The sequence below is a fragment of the Psammomys obesus genome, unplaced genomic scaffold, assembly GCF_907164565.1.
Source record: "Psammomys obesus unplaced genomic scaffold, mPsaObe1.curated_primary_1811, whole genome shotgun sequence".
Taxonomy (NCBI): Eukaryota; Metazoa; Chordata; class Mammalia; order Rodentia; family Muridae; genus Psammomys; species Psammomys obesus.
The window spans coordinates 8,939,600-8,960,663 of NW_026591918.1; the positions used below are offsets into that span (position 1 = coordinate 8,939,600).

General features: G+C 36.9%; 1 protein-coding gene across 5 annotated transcripts in view; it reads left to right on the forward strand.

Moving 5' to 3' along the window:
* Positions 1–21,064, forward strand: part of Capn7 (calpain 7) — a 38,318-nt gene that overhangs the window by 10,317 nt on the left and 6,937 nt on the right. For 4 of the 5 annotated variants that reach the window (XM_055612374.1, XM_055612375.1, XM_055612378.1 and 1 more), the window contains exons 5-14: positions 1,496–1,696; positions 4,124–4,210; positions 7,493–7,619; positions 9,613–9,698; positions 10,977–11,070; positions 12,817–12,963; positions 14,873–14,979; positions 15,792–15,912; positions 19,285–19,429; positions 20,275–20,374. In XM_055612374.1, the coding sequence (XP_055468349.1) occupies positions 1,496–1,696; positions 4,124–4,210; positions 7,493–7,619; positions 9,613–9,698; positions 10,977–11,070; positions 12,817–12,963; positions 14,873–14,979; positions 15,792–15,912; positions 19,285–19,429; positions 20,275–20,374 (1,215 nt within the window). The remainder of the gene's footprint in view (positions 1–1,495; positions 1,697–4,123; positions 4,211–7,492; positions 7,620–9,612; positions 9,699–10,976; positions 11,071–12,816; positions 12,964–14,872; positions 14,980–15,791; positions 15,913–19,284; positions 19,430–20,274; positions 20,375–21,064) is intronic. The other variant, XM_055612376.1, reaches the window with a different exon arrangement.

Here is a 21,064-nt window from a genome sequence, read left to right on the forward strand (position 1 = left end):
AGTTTGTTGTACTTGTTGTTGATGTCTGTGTTACATTCAGTCTTCATCCCCTAAATGGAAGCTTGTGAAGACAGAATTTTGCCTCTTTTGTTCAGTGCTTAAGTAAGCACCTAGCACAGTGCCTAAACATAGATGTGTTCAGTAGGTATTTGCTAATGAATGGATAATATGTATAAATGTGAATATGTATATGTATAATATGTATACATACATATGTATGCATAGTATGAATAATGCATAAGTGAATTATACCTCTTTCAAAAGTTAAGGTAGAAAACTACTTTTTGTAAAGGAAAGGGGTACAAATTTCAAAAATTCACACTCTAGAAAAAGATGAAATTACCTTAGTTTGAAACTCTACTCATTCCTCTTTTCTGCCTCTTTCTTTGAAGTATAACTCATCCCTTCTCTACGTCATCATCAGCTGAGCTTTAGTTTGTTTACCCAAATTCATGAAGTTATGAGCAGTTGACATGGTTGCCTTCTCCAGGTTCCATGACGTGGGGTGACCCTGTTCAACTGACATAATTGTTTTCTCTCTGTTGTGATTTTTTTTCCAATTAGAATCATGGTTGATTTTTATCTTTGTGTAGATAAACATCCAGTATTTCTGAGTCCATCCTAAGCAAAGGTAGGTGGATTGAGGTGTCAGCTATAGGCTCCTTTGAGATCTGTTGAAGATTAAGGACCTTCTTTCTAAGAAAGTGTATGTCAAGTGTTCCCGGAGTGTTACACGACTCCTGAAGCTCATATGTGGATCTTAGGTTAAGAACTTTTTTAGCTTGTTCTTTGACAGAACAGTCAAAATCCTCTTGCATATCGCATGATGCCCTCTGTCTTGCTTTTCTCTCAGTCCATTTCCTGCTGTCTCTCATTTGTACTTTTAACAGGGCCTGTACCCATCCTTTTGAAGTTCCCATAGCTTACTCTACTGTCTGATACTACTGCATACTCAGTATCTGCTTTCTCACTGCAGGTGAACTTCTCCAAACTCAAGTATTAAGTCTAAGCATCTTTTCCCTTGCTTCACCCTCTTTTCTTGGTCATTAGGCCTATTATTAATTTTTTTATGTATTCATTTGCACAAAATGCTTCTATCCTGGCATCTATTATTTTGACACAGTTGTCGTTTTTATTCACAAAACCTTAGGGATAGGATTTATACGTTATTATACAACCTTTACCTTGCCCAGTATCTGACAGATAGTAAATGTTCCTAAGTAGTACTTACAAAATATGTGCAGTAGCTTACATGGAGAGGTTTTTATTTTATGAACTGGCTTTACATTAAGATGCTTTTACTAACTAGAGATAAGTTTTGTGTTCTGTAAGTTTAAATGAAACACTTACGAGGCAGAGGCAGGAGGATCAGAGCTTCAAGGCCAGACTACTACATAGCAGTTTGAGGCCAGCCTCTTTATGAGACTTTCTCATAAAAACAAAAGCCTAAACATAAGATGAAAACCAGAACAGTTATTCTGTGCTTCTGTTTTAGAGCAGAAGCACTGAGCGAACCTTTGACAAAGCCATTTTGCAAACTCAAGTCAACAAATATGAAAACGAAGACCCCTCCAGTAAGGACACATCTTCCTCTAGGATCTAATCCTTTCCTTGAAAAGCCTCAGCCATTTATAAGTCCACAGTCATGTGATGCACAAGGACAGAGATACACAGCAGAAGAAATAGAAGTGCTCAGGTAAAGCTGCTTATGACTTGATGAAAACTTTAAATATAATCCGGTCATTTCATGCTGACTTGGTTTTTGATCTTTGTTGTGATGTTGTGCTGTTATTTAACTGCATTAATCATCATATATCAGCTTGAATCGTTCAAATTTGTTGGTTCTAATATATTTTAGTGTTAGGACTTTTAACTAGACATTTTATAAATGTATGAATGTATGTATATCCTAGTACTCTGCAGACCTGAGTCCTGAAGATTGAGGAGCATAGCAGTTGCAGCAGGTTGCTAATGCCCTGTGCACTTTGTAACCAGAGCTGTCACGGAGGTGGGGTTCCTTCGAAATATCCAGCAACTAAAAGTCTGGAGTTGGGCTAGAAAGATGTCTCAGAGGTTAAGAGCGCTGGCTGCTCTTCCGAAGGTCATGAGTTCAATTGCCAGCAACCACATGGTGGCTCACAACCATCTAAAATGAAATCTGGTGTCCTTTTCTGGCGTGCAGGTTTACATGCGAACACACATTGTATACGTAATAAATAAATAGTCTGGAGCTGTGGATACATTTTCATTTTTTAAGAGTTAAAAAAAATGAAAATAGAATTATGACAGAGACCACTTTGTAAAACCTCAGCTGTGTATTATGTCAGTCTTAAAAAAAAAAAAAAGACCTATGATGATGTAGAGATCCTTGACTGTCTTCGGAGCCAGTTGATCAGTTGAGAGAGGATAAATCTTTGAGCCAGCTGGCTGTTCCTGACCTGAGCCGGTCATATAGGTGTTCATTTTAAATTTTCCTGGGGTTGAGTTGAGTGGCATTCCCGCCTACATCACAGCTTTCCAGAACATCTTCCTTTCTTGCTGAAAATTATAGTTACACACCTATTAGCCTGGTTCCTTTGTCTAGGAAAAATATTATGTGAACAAACAGTACAAAACAAAACAATAAAAAGGTTCCTCTTAAAGCTGAGGCTTTAAATTAGTGTCTTAAGTTTACTAGTGCTGTAATAAAACACCATGATGAAAGCATTTTAGGGAGGACAGGGTTTCTACAGCCATGCTGCCACAGCACTGTGGTCATCAAAGGGAGTCAGGACAGGGTCTTAAGCAGGGCAGGGACCTGGAGGCAGAAGCCAATGCAGAGACCATGGAGGGTGCTGCCTACTAGCTTGCTTCTCATGGTTTGCTCAGCCTGCATTTTTAACAGAATACAGCATCACCAGACAAGGGATGGCATCATCTACAATGGGCTGGATCCTACTGCATGAATCACTAATTAAGAAAATATTCCACAAGCTTGCCTACAGCCCAATCTTACGGAGGCATTTTCTCAATTGAGGGTGGCCAATACAGTGAAAATTCATCATTTGGCTACTCAGTATCTGTATGCTTTTATATATACTATACATTTGAAATTCCACATGTAACAAAACAGTCTCAAAACACAGCTATCCTTCATATAAGTGAAAATGAGGATATATGTCCTAACACTTACCATATCCATTGCTGACTACATTAATCTTCAAATTCACTGAGTATTATTATCCAAAGACTAAATAAGTTACTCTGCAACTACTCTAAAAAAAGAAAGAAGACAGAAAGAAAGAGAAAGTTAAGTTACTAAACATGATGTCATATGCTACAGTTCCAGCACTCTAGATGCTGATGTAGGGATTTTTAAGTTCAAGGCCAGCCTGATAGCCTGGGCTGCATAGCAAATCCCTGTTTGAGTTAACAACAACAAAATAAACCCTTAAAAGGAGATAGTTAATATACATAAAACATGCAGAGCCTCTGCAAACCTCACTTGAATGTGTCAACAGATCATAGCTATTTCTATGACACTTCCTTCTTCTAGGACTTGGTCCATATTCTATAGTCAGAAAGTTAGAAAGACCACATTTTTCAGAGTTTTATTGTTTTAAAATCCCGAATAACTAAGTTATTGCTTAGCTTGGCAGCTAAGATAGACATGACTTTGTATCCCTGTATTAGACACAAAGGCCTGTTTTAAGACTACAGTTTTTTTTTGTTTTTTGTTTTGTAATGGATGTCAAATGTTTTTTGTTTTTTTAGTTCCCATTGTTGGTGCTATTTTAGTTAGTTAAATTTTTGTGCTGAGGATTGAACCTTTTATACATGATAGCAAAAGTGCTACCACTGTGTTATATCCAAAGTCCAGGATATTAATTTTAAAAGAATGTTCTTATTAAACTGAATTATAGCAGCTACTATCTGGTATTTCTTTTAGCTGAACTGTCCAAATAAAGATTTGAACACCATGAAGTTGTCAATTTAATACAATATCAGACTTTATCACTGAAATTTTACTTTTGGTATTAGCTAAAAGACTGAGAAGCTGTTGTCATTTAAACTTAGAGTTTAAGTAAGATTGGTAACTAACATAGACTTGAAAACTTAGATTTTTTTTTCTTGTGCCTTATAGGACAACATCAAAAATAAACGGTATAGAATATGTTCCTTTCATGAGTGTTGATCTGAGGGAACGTTTTGCTTATCCAATGCCCTTTTGGTAAGTAAACACTTAATTTTTTGCGTCCAAGATCATTTAAAGAGTTTTTCGGTACTCTGAAGTTCAATTTAATTCATAATCCTGAAATTAAATTTTGTATACAAAGTTGGTTGGAAGAAAGGAATATTTACGGAAAAGAGGAGGAAAAATTGTCCAAATAAAGATCTGAACAACATGAAATTGTCAGTTTAACACAATACCATGATACAGTACCACAATGTCACATTTGTTTTAATTGGCCTGGTCATGGGTCATGGGGATTTTTTTTTTTTTTTAAACCTAACATTATAGACATAATGTTTAATATAATACTTGGCACAGAGTAAGTACTGAGCAAACATTTTTCTAGTTGATGATTGGATACAATGGAAAAAAGTCCAGGACGTAATGTGTTTAGAGATGTACACAAATACCTACACAAAAGATATTGTTATCATAATAATAAGAATAACTCACTCTAGTATGTGCTGAATGGATATATTTAAGATGTAAATTTGTGTTTTCAATTTATATGTAGCAAATTAAGATAAATCACATCTCTAATGCTGGAATTCCCAAAAGAAAAATATAGCACAAGCAACCAAAATTTGGGACAGTTTAATAATATAATTGAAGCCAGGCATGGTGGTGCATGCCTTTAATCCCAGCAGTCTGGGAGGTAGAGGCAGATGGATCTGTGAGTTCGAGGCCAGCCTCGTCTACAGAGTGAGTTCCAGAGCAGATGTTACATAGAGAAACCCTGTCTCAAAAAAACCAAAAAACAAACAAACAAAACAAAAAACCTAAAGAAACAAACAAAACAATATAATTTAAAAGTTAAACATAAACTGTAGAAGTTCCTTTAATTTACAGGAGAACACTTTGTTCAGGGTGGTGTGGACATAGACAAAGTGCCTTTAATTAAGGGATGGTATATCACAGTTGGAAGTTTTCTTTTCTCCTCTATATATAATTACTTGCTTAATACATGTCCCCTACTGGGAATTACAAGCTTTATATCTGGTAAACTAAGTCCCACCCCATATTTAGCACAATATCTGTTATAAATACTCAAGATTTACTGAATGACTTAAATTTGGAGAGGAATGGATAAATACTAAAATTAAGTGGCAGAATTTTCTAATTTTTGTCATCTAAATTATTTTACATAGAGAATAGTCAAAAGAAAAAATGATCGTTAACATTTAAAATTCATTTAACAGAACTGACAGGAAAAGAGCTTCATAGTTTAATTTCATTTTGAGCAGTGTTTCTCAACCGCCTAATGCTGTGACCGTGTAATACAGTTCCTCGTGTTGTGATGACCACGACCATAAAATTATTTCATTGTTACTTCATAACTGTAATTTTGCTATTGTTATGAGTTATAATGTGAATATCTGATATGCAGGATATCTGAACCCCTCTGTGAAAGGATTGTTTGAATTCCCTAAGGGGGTCGTGATCCATAGGCTGAAAACCATATTTAGAGAGTAATCAAACTTAATTATTTACTTTCTGGTATCCCAGTGCTGTTAATCTTTAAGTCATAAGCATTGCATTTTCTAGAGTACAGTTAGTAGCCTTATGAGTCTAGGGAAAGAAATGTGTTCAAGTTCTGACTTTTAATTACTCAGTGATTTGAGAGGACAAATATTATGGAGTCCTAAATTTATTCTGTAGTATAGGTTATATGGAAGATTAGTAAGGGTTAGTAAGAGATAAAATTATAGGTTTGAATTAGCTTTGATTTTCTCTTACAAGTATGTGATTGCTGTCTTTAAACGCCTAAGTTCACCCAGTTCTGTTTCTGTTTATAATCGGTTCCTAACATTCCATAGGTTCTAACTAAAATATTACCTGGAACAGTAGAGGTTCTGTCAGATGATCATCAAAATGTCTGAGAGAGCAGGTCTGATGGCACACACCTGTGACTGCAGCACTCAGGAGGTAGAGGTAGCGTGGGCCTAAGTTCCAGAACATGCCTTAACATTTAAAACTAAAAAACGATTTTGAGCAGTGTTGTAGGGAATCTTTTCTACTCGAGATTTACAACAACATGGACTCATAAAAGTCTAGAGGTGTCCTACCTACAGTGAAGAAAGTACTTGAGCACAAAATCTTTATCCAACACTCATCAGCATTCTTGGAAAAGAAATATTACACAGATTTGTTTTAGTTCACATATTGCACATTATCACAAAATCTTTTGAACTCTAGAGAGGTGTTGGCATTGCTGTAGGACGGTGAAGGTTGGGGTGGGGAAGTGGGTGGTTTTATTTGGTGTTACAGGTCAGTTTTAAAGAGTAAGCACAGTGGTCCCAAGTAAATGTTGCCTCCTCTAGAGGATTCCTAGACCAGCAATGAAGAGTACCCCATCCATTACTCTGATTTTCCCATTATCCTCATCTTAGCTCTATGGAGACCATCTCCCATGTTTGTCAAACACTATTCTAGACAAAGCAGAATAACGAAGTGGTAGGGGTAGGTTCTCAATAAATGGATCTAAGCTGAATAAAATCTAACATTCATTGATCAAAAAAAAAAAAATAGTTCCAAAAGTTTGTGTATATACACCAAATTCCCTCCATCATTCTTATCTTGTTTTATAGCATCATAGTACAAAATAAATATTGGTACAGTATTTATCCCTAAAAAAAAAAAAAAAAAAAAAAAAAGAGTAAGCACAGAGCAAGTACAGTATAATGGATAAAATGGTGGATGCAACCCCATAGACTTTGATTCAGACGTCACTTCTTAGCTGTTTGACCTTGGTAACAAGTTTTTGCTTTCCCCCCAAAATGCTTAACAGAATACAGTTAGTTTGAGGATGTAAGTGAAGAATAATATATAAAGCATGTTAGCATGATGCTCGGCACAAAGCTCACTATTTAGTAAGTTAGCTAGTCTTTCTGTCCTTTTCAAGAGGCAAGGGAAGGATCTGTATTTCCTGGGCCTCAGTGGATCAGCTTGTGTTGTTAATGACTCCATTTTATTGCTGAGTTTCCTGAATGTCATAACTGTGTTAACTGCCTCTACCATATTTTTAAGTATAAACCTCTGTATATATTTTAAATATAAACCTCTGCCTTTACTTACTCATGTTTATTTTTTTAAATTGGAGAACATTTTCAGATTGACTGATTTTAAGGTTATGTGTAGAGAACCAGATTTGACTGGTTATTTTGGGAAGACAAGTATAGCTGTATGATCTCTGTGCCGAAAAGAAGGTTTAATTCTGGTTTCAAAGTCATTTAAAAAAAAAATAATAATATATATTTTTAACTTTTATTATTACCTCAGTGATAGATTGGGCAAGCTTCCATTATCACCTAAACAAAAAGCTACATTTTCTAAATGGGTACGACCAGAAGACCTCACCAACAATCCTACAATGATATATACCGTATCCAGTTTTAGCATAAAGCAGGTAAACATTTATTTTGTATAATGTTCAAGAAAATTGGCACACTAAAGAAATTTGAATCTAGATTTGATTTTTTTTTTTTAGATTGTATATATTTAGGTGCATGAGTATAATTGCAAAATTTTTTCATTCTTCACATGATTTTTAGCTTAATTTGGTAGCACATAGCTGTAACCTCAGCATATTGGACTACGTAGTAAGTTTGAGACCAGTCTGGGCTGCATTACAAGATTCTTTTCTCAAAACAAGACCAAAAATTTGTTAATTTTTTTTTTTTTTTTTTTTTTTTTTTTTTTTGTCTTCAGAGACAGTGTTTTGCTCTGCTTCCTGAGCTGGTCTTAAACTCAGTTATCTCCAGCATCTAACTCCCAAGTAGTTGAGATTACGCATGTGTGCCACCATGTCCAGTATATTGTGTATATTTTGGCATTAACATTGAGAAATTTATGAGACTGTTCTAATCAATTACAGATTTTATTTTCAGTGCTGGGAATTGAATTTAAGGTCTTTTACATGCTAGGCTGTTGTAGTAAAGAAAAATGAGTATGGGGATATATATTATTTGTTATTAGCCTTAAGATTATCATAGTGGTACTATCCCTCCTACTATCACAAATAATAAGACACAGACACCTGTTAGATTTTATAATGCCTTATTTACCTTGGGCTGGGCAGATAGTTCACCTACACCGTCTCAGTAACCTCACCATCCACCTCCCAGCCCCCATCCAATACCATTCTCCTTAACCATCCTCATCTGAGCCATCTTCCATCCCTAATCTTATAAATACTTGCTTGTATTCTTCATCTGGGCCTTCCCATGTCATTATTGGAGTCCTTCCTCCAGGCCCATGTGATTTCTTCTCCACATTAACCCATTGTCGCATCTTCCTTCCTCCTCTCTTCCTGTCTGTCTTCTTCCCATGATTCTTCTGTCCTCAAAAGCCCGGAACCTTAGTCATGCCTAACCAATTCTACCCTGCTCAGGAATAGGCCATCTGTTTAATGAACCAATCAGGTATGTCTTAGGCAGGTTTTCACAGCAAGGATAGTATACCAGGGAGTAACCAGATCTTGAGGCCCAGCATCAGAGCAACCCCAACACTAGGCAATCACCCTATCACTGAGCTACAGCCCCAGTCCCAATGATAGATTTTTATGTCTGTAGATGTGAAACTAGAGAATTGTTTTTCACCTTTGACAAGGAAATAGTTATAAAAGACTTAATTACTTAAGTATTTAATTCTTGGGGGCTAGGGGGTTGGCTCAGTCAGTGAAGTACCTACATAAGGACCTGAGTTTGCATACCCAAAAGCACATAAAAGGGTGATGGCTCAGTGATTAAGAGTACTGGCTGCTTCTCCAAAGGACCCAGGTTCAAGCTAGCATCCATATGGCAGCTCATAACTGTATCCAATCCCCTCTTCTCACCTATGTGGGCACTACTGGGCACACATATTATGTACAGATTTATATACAGACCAAACACCCATACACATTTTTATTTAAAGTCAGGGATGCAGAGATAGGAGGATCCCTGAAGCTCTTTGGCCAGCCAACCCACTTGAATTGGTAAGCTTCAAGTTCACTGAAGGACCCTCTCTCAAAAAGTAAAGGGTAGATGAGTTTGGTTGCCACTCCTCATGTATGGTGGCTCACAAGGCCTCTAACTCCCAGTTTCAGGGTAGCCAATGCCTTCTCTTGGTCTGAATACCTGGGTACTCATACCCATGTGTACACACAGCCCAAAATAGACACATACAGAGATACATAATTAAAAATACACACACACACAACCCTAAGGATTCTAAATGAGCTTGATTGAAATACTTTTTTTAGAATTTGTTTGAATAAAATATGCATGGCATTTCTATTTTCCTGTTTGAATAATAATCAAGATATTTTATATAAAAGCTAAAGATACAGGTGTAATGCATAGATACTATACAAATGTTCAAATTACATGAATGAAAGAATACATTGTTCTTTTTAACAGACAATAGTATCAGATTGTTCCTTTGTGGCATCACTGGCTATCAGTGCAGCTTATGAAAGACGATTTAATAAGAAGTTAATTACCAGGTAAATTTCTGTGTTTGTCCTTTATATGATTGTTACTTAATTAGAAATTTAAAACTTAAACCACAGGCATGTAGAAGGTGGAAAGGGCACTAGACTATCGTGGCCCTTCTGTGCAGGTTAAACAGATGATTCCTGAAAGTAGAAAGTTCTTCTACAGCACTAAGAGCATATGCACATACAGCAAAATAATGGATGTGTTTTGAAATGGATGTAATCAAAGTAGAAACCATGCTCCTTTTATATCTTGTAATTTTTTACTGTACAGTGGGTTAGCCACTAGATACTTGTGGTTACTGAGGAATTGAAATAGATTATTTTGAGTTAAGATGAGATGTGAATACAAAATGTACATGAGATTTTGAAAACTAAGCATTAAAATTTTGAAATAGGAAAATATCTCTAAAGTATTGAGTGTATGTTGAAATAATAATTGGATTAAGCAAAAATATGTTATTAGAGTCAATTTGATTTTTAACTTTGTTTTTGGTTTTGGAGACAGAGTCTATGTTGCCTGGCTAGCCTGGAACTCACTGTGTAGACCAGGCTGTTCTTGAACTTATAGAGATACACCTGTTCCTGCCTCCCTAGTGTTGAGATTAAAGGCTTTTTCATTTTTAACTTTTAATGTGGCTATAGGAAAATAGAAAATGGCATGCGTTAATGTTGAGTCTAACAGCTTTAAAATTTCTTGAAATGTTTCTGAAAGTTTTTTTTTTTTTTTTAGTTTTTGAAAGTTGTATTAAGCTTAAAACCACTCAGTGTAATTATTTAAAAATTTTTAAATTTTATTTAAGTTTATTTACTTTATATCCCAAGGATGCCCCCTCCCTTCTCTCCTCCCAGTCTCCCACTCAGTAATGATCATCACAACTTTTGTTTAGCTTTTTCTAAGAATAAAAGATAAGACAGAGAATTAGAAACTAGTCTAAAGTCAGCCTCAAAGCATGTAAGACCCTGCTTCAGAATATTGTGAAAATTTATGTTCTAGCTTCTGATTTTAGAAACTATTATCTGGGAGTGGTGGTACCTTTGGGAGGCTGAAGCAAGGGGGATCATGAGTTCCAGACCAGCTTGGCTACTTAGTAAAATCCTATCTCAAAAGGAAAACCAAAACCAAGAAATATTTAAAATATTAAGATATCCTTGTGTTCATTTTTATAAAATTGGAAAGAAAATAATATTTATAAATGAATGGCATATGTTTAAATGTAATGTAAAGTCTTATATTTTGATGTTGAATATTAGCACTGTTATTTTAATTGTTTTTTTTTCCAAAAGCATAATTTACCCACAGAATAAGGATGGCGAACCAGAATACAATCCCTGTGGAAAGTATATGGTAAAACTTCACCTCAATGGTGTCCCAAGAAAGGTGAATTTCTCTTTTTTTTTTCCAAATCCCTACATCCACTTCTTCTTTTTTTACTTCCTCACCTTTGAATCTTGAAGGGATACAACTAAGAAAAGTTGATTGTGTAAAAATTTAAAAAGTCAGTTTAGTTGATTTGAATTTGTAATATATTGTACATATTACTATCAATAGAATAATTTGTTAGTAATTAAAAATAAAACCTATTAGAAATTTAAAAAATTTTAAAGATTTATTTTTTATTTTGTGTGTGCATGAACACACTTGAGCAAGAGCCATATATATCTGCAGGTGCCTATGGGTGTCAGATCCCCTGAAACTAGAATAGCTAAAACAATCCTTTCCAATAAAAGATCTTCTGGAGGTATCTCCATCCTTGATCTCAAGTTGTACTACAGAGCAACAGTAATAAAAACCACATGGGGCTGACATAGAAACAGACTGGTGGATCAATGGAGTTGAATAGAAGACCCAGAAATAAACCCACACACCTATGAACACCTGATTTTTGACAAAGATGCCAAATCTATACAATGGAAAAAAGACAGCATCTTCAACAAATGGTGCTGGTCTAACTGGAAGTCTGCATGTAGAAAAATGCAGCTAGCTCCATACTTATCACCCTGCACAAAACTAAAGTCCAAACCAGACACATTAAACCTGCTAGAAGAAAAAGTGGGGAAGAGCCTTGAACTCATTGGCACAGGAGACAACTCCCAAACTCATTTTTTAAACTATAAAATCCTTGAACTTGTAATCCTAAACCTTGGGAATAGCCTAGATTACAGGCCTGTACCACATTCTGATTTCGTATGTCTAGCCAGACCAGAACTTGCCTAATAAGTTCCGTGCTCATGTTGATGCTGATACTGTTGTTTGGGAACAACTGTTGAGAATTATTTTGATTACTTAAAAACTAAACAATTTTGAGAAAGATAGTAATCTCTTGTTCAAGAGTCTTTCAGTATTGAGCATGGAGACATATACCTATACCTAGTGCTCAGGAGGCTAAGACAGAAGGATAGCTAGTCAGAGGCCAGCCTAGACTACATAGTCTCTTTCAAAAAAAAAAAAGGTTCATATATGGTATGAATCTTTTTGTAGAGTTAAACCAAAAATAGCAGGGCTCTTTTGTAATTTTAAATATAATGAACATTCTAGAATGTCTAATTTTGATTTTATATACATACACACACACACACACACACACACACACACACACACACACATCTTATGTGTAACTAGTAGCTTACTTGTCAGTGAGTTTAGCTTCTAAGACTGAATAAAGACATTATATTTAAATGATGAGCATTGCTGGGCAGTGGTGGTGTATGCCTTTAATCCCAGCACTCTGAAGCAGAAGCAAGTGGATCTGAGTTCAAGCCAGCCTGGTGTACACAAAGAAGTGCTGTCTTGAAAAAACAAAAACAACAACTAAAAAAAATTGAGCATTTTATAAAAGCTGTTATTATCTTTTCTTTTTTTTTTGTTTTTTTATTTTTGTTTTTCGAAACAGGATTTCTCTGTGTATCCCTGTCTGTCCTGGACTCACTTTGTAGACCAGGCTGGCCTTCAACTCACAGAGATCCACCTTCCTCTGCCTCCCAGAGTGCTGGGATTACAGACCACCACCCCACCCAGATATCATTATCTTAATAATAGGTATACTGTGTCCATTGTTGATGCAGTTTTTTTAATCTTGTGATTTATTTTCTCTTACTTAAGAAAGTTAATATTCTCTTTTTGCAGGTAATAATTGATGATCAGTTACCTGTAGATCACAAAGGAGAATTGCTGTGTTCTTACTCCAACAATAAAAGTGAATTATGGGTATCACTTATAGAGAAAGCATACATGAAAGTTATGGGAGGATATGATTTCCCAGGATCTAACTCAGTAAGTCATGGATAATCATTATATATACATATATATATATATATATATATATATATATATATATACATATACATATACATATATATATATATACACACACACACACACACACATGCACACATACATACACTTATATATTTGAAAGCTGAAAAATTATAGATGTTTTTCCTTACGGGAAAATAATGCAGAGTATCAATCCTCAAGAAATGTGATATTTCCTTATGATAATGATACATGTTTTCTTATATAAGGACAGCACATTATATAAATTATATATCCAGAATAGCCTAAATGTTCATTGAGATAAAGAACATTGTGTTTTTCCAAGTCAGTGGAGGGGTGGGTACCATACTGATATTCTTATGTATATCTTTAATTGTAAGTTAAGGTATAAGGAATTGTTTTTCAGCCATCATTAATAAAACCTGTAAAATCAAAACGTGTGCTGGGGTCCTTCATTTGCATGAGTCAAACTATTAGATTTAAACCATAAATTAGTCAAATTAACAACTTCAAATTTTTATAATAACCAGCATGTGGCCTTTAGAAGTGGTCTAACTTTCCTCATTGTGTCTACATTATATTTAAATTCATGTCTTAGGGTTTGCAAAGATTGAATCAGTGGGGAATGGCATAGCTCTTGGGAGGCTGAGATAGAAGGATTGCTGTGGTCTTGAGGCCAGCCTGGGCTACATAGTGACTTCAGGAAGAGATACAAGAGACCCTGTGTGCATAGAAAACATGCATTAATAAATGCAAATCATCCATCACTTGTAACTGATAAGTTTCCTTGCCTAATGAGTGCTTCGTGTTTCAGGATCTTCCAGTGCAAGGCAGTGGATGTAAAGGTTGTATTTAAATGAAATAGATATTCGGTTTTACTTCCCAGCCTTCACATTCAGCTATTATGTTCTTTCAGATACTTTTAGTTTAGCTTTGTAATTCATTGTCTTTTGTTACTATGGTTTTGGTTCTGGTTTTGAGACAGTATTTTTCTATGGAGCCTGGAACTCTATGTGGTGTCCTGGAACTGGCTATATAGACCAGGCTGGCCTTGAACTCTGCTAGAACTGTCTGATTGTAAAAACTCACTATACAGTAAATAACTGTTGTCATTAAAGCAATCTCATGTTACATTTTGAGTGCTGCCATATTTACCAGTAAAAAAAAAAAAAAAATTTATGAGGCTGTATAGATGGCTCAGCATTTAAGAGCATCTGCTGCTCTTGTAGAGGTGCTGAGTTCTGTTCCCAGCCCCCAACATGCCAGCTCACAGCTGTCTCTAACTCCATTCTAAATAGAGGGTCAATGCCTCTGTGGGCTTCCATGGGCACCAGGCACCGGTGTGGTGCACAGACAGACATGCATGCAGGCAAAACACCCATACACATTGTCTTAGTTAGGGTTTTTATTGCTGTGAGCAGACACCATGACCACAGCAATTCTTATAAAGGAGCTGGCTTACAGTTTCAGAGGTTTAGTCCATTATCATCGTGGTGGGAAGCATGGTAGTGTGCAGGCAGACATGGTGCTGGAGAAGGAGCTGAGAGTTGTACATCTTGATCTAAAGGCAACAGAAGGAGGCTGTGAGCCACACTGGGCTTAGCCTGAGCATGCGACCTCAAAGCCAGCCTGGACAGTGGCATGCTTCCTCTAACAAGGCCACACCTCCTAATAGTGCCACTCCAATGGGCCTGTGGAGGCTATTTTTATTCAAACTACCACACACATAAAAATAAATCTTTTTAAAAAATTCTCTTGAGTTCAGATAGCAGAAGAGCAACCTCATCTTCAGATTTAGACCTATCAAGATCATTATGGCAAATCAATGAGCTTTAATAGCTCTCCTGAGGATTTGTTTTTAACAGCCTGAAACCACTGACAGCTCTGAAATCTGTTTATGTTTCAGAACATTGATCTGCATGCTCTGACTGGGTGGATACCAGAAAGAATTGCAATGCATTCAGACAGCCAGTCCTTCAGCAAGGACAGCTCATTCAGAATGCTCTATCAAAGGTAATTGTGTTTCCTGCCCTCTCCCCTTCTTTCATTCCCCCCTTCCATTTCTCCTTTTGAAGCAAACAAGGTTGTTTAAAGGCATCATGCTTTATTTAGGGTAGAGATTATAAAGTTGTCATCCTCTGTTTTTTGAGAAGTACAGGTGGATCTCCAGCTTGTGATCTTCCTGCCTCAGCATTGTGAGTGCTGGGATCACCTCTGCACACGCTCCTCCAGCTGCAGCAGTCTCTGCCAGTCACTGGGAAATAGCTTTTCACAGACTTCACAGACCCAGTGGCTACAGTTAATCCAAATTTTAGAAAATCCAAAGTAATTGAATATGGGTGTGGAAAAATCATTGGCTCCTACTAAGTACTTATCAAGTTTGAAAGAAGAGGGGAAAAGAAGTCTTAAGAGTTTAAACTGTAAGTGGATAATGTATATGGAGGTACTAAGAAATTCTCTACATCATGACAGGCATACAGTATCAAAAGTAGGAAACCTTGTGATTTGGTAAATAAAGCCAAATCTCTTTTGGAGAAGTAAATTTGATAAATAAGTAAATCCTTATTTGTAAGCTGAAAATTTAGCACTTATTTTTCTTCACTAATAGGTTTATGCCTGAAAATTAAGTTGTCCTGGAAAAAAAAAAAATTCATCTGTTAGAATAGCCACTTTTTGTGTGTGTGTGTGTTTTTTTTTTTTTTTTTTTTTTTTAAGATTTCAAATTTGAAGCTTTCATGTAAGCCAGTAGATAGTATAGGAAAGGTACTCTGAGCTGAGATTTCACATGCATCTTCTTCTAACTTCTTGTCTTGGGGTCTTTGCAGATTTCACAAAGGGGATGTCCTCATTACTGCATCAACCGGAATGATGACTGAAGCTGAAGGGGAGAAGTGGGGCCTGGTTCCCACACATGCATATGCTGTTTTGGATATTAGAGAGTTCAAGGTTATGCCTCATAATTTTATTTTTTTTCTTGATTGATAAGATGTTATAGTACTGCAACAATGACCAAACTTTTAGAGCCATCCTACCAATGTAAGCAACTTGGATTCTACCATTGGATATTAGGAGGAAAGGAGGAAAATGAAATTCAGTGACAGTATAGATAATGACAATAGAACACGGATGCCATTACATAGTTTTCCTTTCCATAAAAGTTACCACACTTGGGACTGGAGAGATGGCTCAGTGGTTAAGAGCACTGCCTGCTCTTCCAGAGGACCCAGGGTTCAATTCCCAGCACCCCCACTGGCAGCTCACAACTGTCTGTAACTTCAGTTCCAGGGAATCTGACACCCTCACACAGACATACATACAGGCAAAACACCAATGCACAGTAGCATAAAAAAATCATTAAAAAAGTTACCGCAGTTGAGACAAATACACAGCTCTGAAGGTCTTAGATTGCTCTAGGGTATAGAAGACAAATATATGTGTGAAAAGGAAAGTAGGAAGATGGCTAGAAATAAGAGACGCTTTGAGTCTGTGTGCATATGCATATTTCTTGCTTGAACTCTTTGCAGGCTTTAGACCCTTTCTCAGTATGTCCCTGGGGCTAAGTAAGGTACTAGAAGATGTGGCCTTATTACTTCTCTGGTTATTATTATTTTTAAATGAAAACAAAAAAACCCTGATGAGTTCTCTGCAGTAGAAACAAATATTATTAAGTGCCCTTCCTTAATAGAATAGAGAGACAAGATCATTCAGCAAAAACAGTATCCATTATTTGTTAATTAAACTATTAAAATAGGTGTTAAGTTGGCATGCAGAAATAGGTCATTTAGCCTCAGGATATAATCCAAGAAATTTGTTCGTGATTTTGTTGTTATGCAGACATGAGAGTGTACTTACAGAAGCCTAGATGATATGGTCTACTACACAGCTAGGCAATATTGTGTCTGTCTGTCTGTCTTGTTCCTAGGGCCTTCAGGAAGAAATACGAGATTAAATCAAACACAAGAGAAAATGGCGCAACAGGAGACACAAGATGTGTGAAGCTCTTGTTAGCTTAAGGCAGCAGCATACAGTTTTACAGTTAAGGTTTTTTGTTGTTTTTTTTTTTTTTTGACAGGGTTTTGCCATGTATCCCAGGCTGGCCTTGAACTCCTAACCCTTCTGCCCAGCCTCCCAAGTCCTGGGATTTACAGGTACGTGCCACCATGCCTGGCTCCCCCCCCCCCCCCCCCCCGTAGGAGTATGTTCTAAAATAATGATTAAAAATACAGGAAGTACAGGAAGTATATAAGCTAGTGCTATAAATATTTGTCATTATTAGGTGTTGTTCACTATGTAATTATATGTGCTGTACTATAGTCTTTACAGTTAACAGTGTTTGTTTTTCAAGCTTCACAACAAAAGAAAAACAAATTTAAAAAAATAAATAAAAGCTAAAATTCCAGAACTCGAGACAGAATAGGAAGCAAATTAAAGGCCAGCTTGGGCTACATAGTCACTCTGGGGTGTGTAATAAGACCTTTTCAAGAACAGATACATGGTATATAACAGTAGTAACTGTTAGTCTTAATATTTTGGCCAGTGATTGTGGTAGGTTCAGTTCTAAACAAGCCTCCTAGCTTGTTGAGTTACAAATGTGTGCAATGCATAGGATGGCTGTGATGTCACTAAGTGGCAGGAATTTTCAGATCCATTATAATCTTACATAAGGTCCATCACTGCTAAATGCTCTTGTGGCACATGATTGCACAGGGATGGGAGGCAGTTTGAGCCTGCCACACCAGTTAAACTTTAAGACTCTACTGTACAATGTAGCTGATTGGCAGAGCACTTCACCAGCAGGCATGAGGATGGAGATTCAATCCTCAATCCTCAGTAGAACTTACGCTCTCAAGGCTTTATGAACTAGGTGGGATTCCCAACCCCAACCGTATTATATAGAATTGTGTCTTTCCTTAAACACAGCAGTAAAATTGACTCACTTAAAGCAAAAAGTAAAAAAGTTAATGTAAAAAAAGGCCAAAATGTGTGCTTGTTTTAGAACTGCAGTTTTCGACACAGGAGTACCGCAGTTAATGGTCACTGTCCAGGCCTGAGCTCCTTTTCCTGTGAGGGCCTCCTGTGAGGCTGCTGTCAGTGCACTGTGAGGAATAGTAAGATAGTGGCATGCAACTTAAGTCTGGATACTGAAACAACAGCCATTCTGATTACAAATTGGTGCCACTAGTTGTGTATTGATTTCTTAACAGTGATTCTGTAAAGACTGAGACATTTTACTGGAGTATGTGTAAACAAAATAAGCTGAGGCCCAGTAATAGGTTTCTTCACTACTCATGCTCACTTTCACTTACTCAGCTTGAGCACCCATTTAACTTTGTATGTGAACTTGGTACTATCAGAGTTATCTTTGCCCAAAGCCTGATGTGTGTTAAAACTGAAAGCTTTGACTGGTGTTCTTTGTCTATAAGTTTGAACCTTTCTTGGGTTTGTCCTTTATTGTGAGTGTGGTTTTATTTCATCTTTGAAACATTTACTCAAATCATTTTTCTTTCTCATTTTCTTTTTTCTTTGTTCTTTTTCCTTTTTTTGAAACAGGGTTGTACTCTGGTGCCCTAGATGGCCTGGAACTCAGCAATCTGCCTGCCTCTGTCTTTCAGTTGCTGGGATTAAAGGCATATGCTACCATGCCCTGCCAGTTTGGGCTTTCTTCTATGTTTCTATGCCTATAAAACTTCTCCTCACAGATAGTCTTAAAGTTACAATTTCATTTGTGACTTTTTCTACTTAGGATTTTCTTATATATTGATACATTCCTAAAAGCATTTGTGTGTGTGTGTGTTGTCTATGTCTGAAATACTTGCATGCTCTGTGATCTTCATTTCAGTTTTCCTTCCTCCTGTGGGTCATTTCTTTGACTTCTCCTGGCGGGAATGTTCCATAATTTACTCTTAAGGCACATCCATAGTTCAAGCCCCTTGCTTTTCAGTCCATACAAGCTTTGCATGATTTCTTAAAGGAAATAACTAGAATTGGGATACTGAGCATATGCCAAGTTTTCTAAAATTCTTTTGCATTTCTTCCTCTTTTTTGGGCAATTTAAAGATTGCTGTCTTTCTTTTTATCAGTAAAAATCTGCAGCCACATGCCCTTGAATGTTTCTGATGCCTGAGATCTGCCTCTGAAAAATTTAGCAGAAATTTCTACTCCTTTATGTTCCCCTTTTAGAAAGTGTTAATATTAAGAATTGATACTTGATAAATAATCAAAGTTCATTCTGAGTATTATAACTATATATGAGTATTTAAGTATGTAGTAAATCTCTTTGTTGTTAATCTTTTTGTTTTGTTTTGTCTTTTAATATAGGGGCTGCGATTTATTCAGTTGAAAAACCCTTGGAGCCATTTACGCTGGAAAGGAAGGTACAGTGAAAATGATGTGAAGAACTGGACCCCTGAATTGCAAAAGTATTTAAACTTTGATCCCCGAACAGCTCAGAAAATAGATAATGGTAAATATTTCTGTAACTTTAGATTTTGGGAATGTGAGGGGTGCTTGATTACGTGTGTGTGTGTGTGTGTGTATGCGCGTGTGTGCACATTCATATGGAGGCCACAGTTCAGCACTAGGTATCTTCCTCTGTTGCTCTCCACTGAACTTAGTGATCTGATTGGCCAACCTGGCTAGCCAGCAAGACCCTAGGATCCTTCTTTCTTTGCCTCCCCAGCACACACTGGCATGCCCAGCGTTTAGATGGTGCTAGGAGATAGAGCTCCCGTTTGTGCAGTTAGGCACTTCCCTGGCTGAGCCATTTCCCTAGCCTATCTATCTGTTTTTATTTATGTGTCTTGCCTTCGTGTATATAAGTGTATCACATATGTATAGGTGTGCAGAGGGCTCCAGATCCCCGGAACTAGAGTTACTGATGGATGTGAGCCACAGTGTGGGTCTGGGAACCAAATCCAGGTCCTCCTCAAGAGCAAGTACTCACACCACTAAGCTATCTTGGTAGCTCCTTGAGCCTTTAATATCACCTGCTTTTTCAAGATGAGATGTACTTAACTGTCTTAAGAGCCTCTTATTTATTTATTTATTTATTTATTTATTTATTTATTTATTTATTTTCTGTATGTAAGTGTTTTGTCTGTAGTGTACGTACATCTGTGCGCTGTTTGTGTCCTTGGTGCCCTTGGAGGTGGATCCTTGAAACTGGTTAGCTGTCATGTGGGCTGGGGTAAGATCTGGGTCCTGTGCTGAGCAGCTGCTCTTAGTTACCAAGCTTTCTCTCCAGCTTACCTACATTATTTATCACTAAGATTTTTTTTTTTTAGATTAACAGAGACATTTAATTTTTAGGAATATTTTGGATCTCCTGGGATGATCTTTGCCAGTATTATGATGTAGTTTATTTGAGTTGGAATCCAGCTCTTTTTAAAGAATCAACTTGCATTCACAGGTAAGTTTTTATACATTTTAGAGTATGCTTCATAATCTCTATATTTGAAAGATTTTAAAATTTAAAAAAATTATGTGGGGAATGGGGATGGGGATGGGAATGGGGCTTTGCACATGAATGCATGTGTCTGGGAGACCAGAAGAGGGTGTTGGACTCTCTGGAGCTGGAGTTTACAGGCAGTTGTGAGCCACCCATTGTGGGTGCTGGGAACTGAATTCCGGTCATCTACAGAAGCCGTACATGCTTTCATAGCCATCTTTCTCGTGCCTGTTTTCCACATTAAAATTTCAAATAAGAAAGCCTGGCTCGGTGGCACATACACTTGTCATCCCAGCACTTGGGGAAGCAGAGGCAGGCAGAGCTCTGTGAGTTCAAGGCCAGTCTGGTGTACAAAGTGAGTCCAGGACAGTCAAGGCTACACAGAGAAACCTGTCTCAAAAAACAAAACAAAACAAAACAAAAAATCCAAATACTAATCAATTCAAGAGGACCATCAAGCACTCTTTTTGTCATTCCCAGTAGTCTTTTAAAAATACTTTATTACACCAAAAACTTTTTAAAGGATAAAACAAGACTCCTGTTAGCTGTGCTGTGCACACCTTTCATCCCAGCACTTGGAAGGCAGAGGCAGGCAGATCACTGGGTTCAAGGCTAGCCCGGTCTATGTAGTGAGTTCCATAGCCAGTGCTA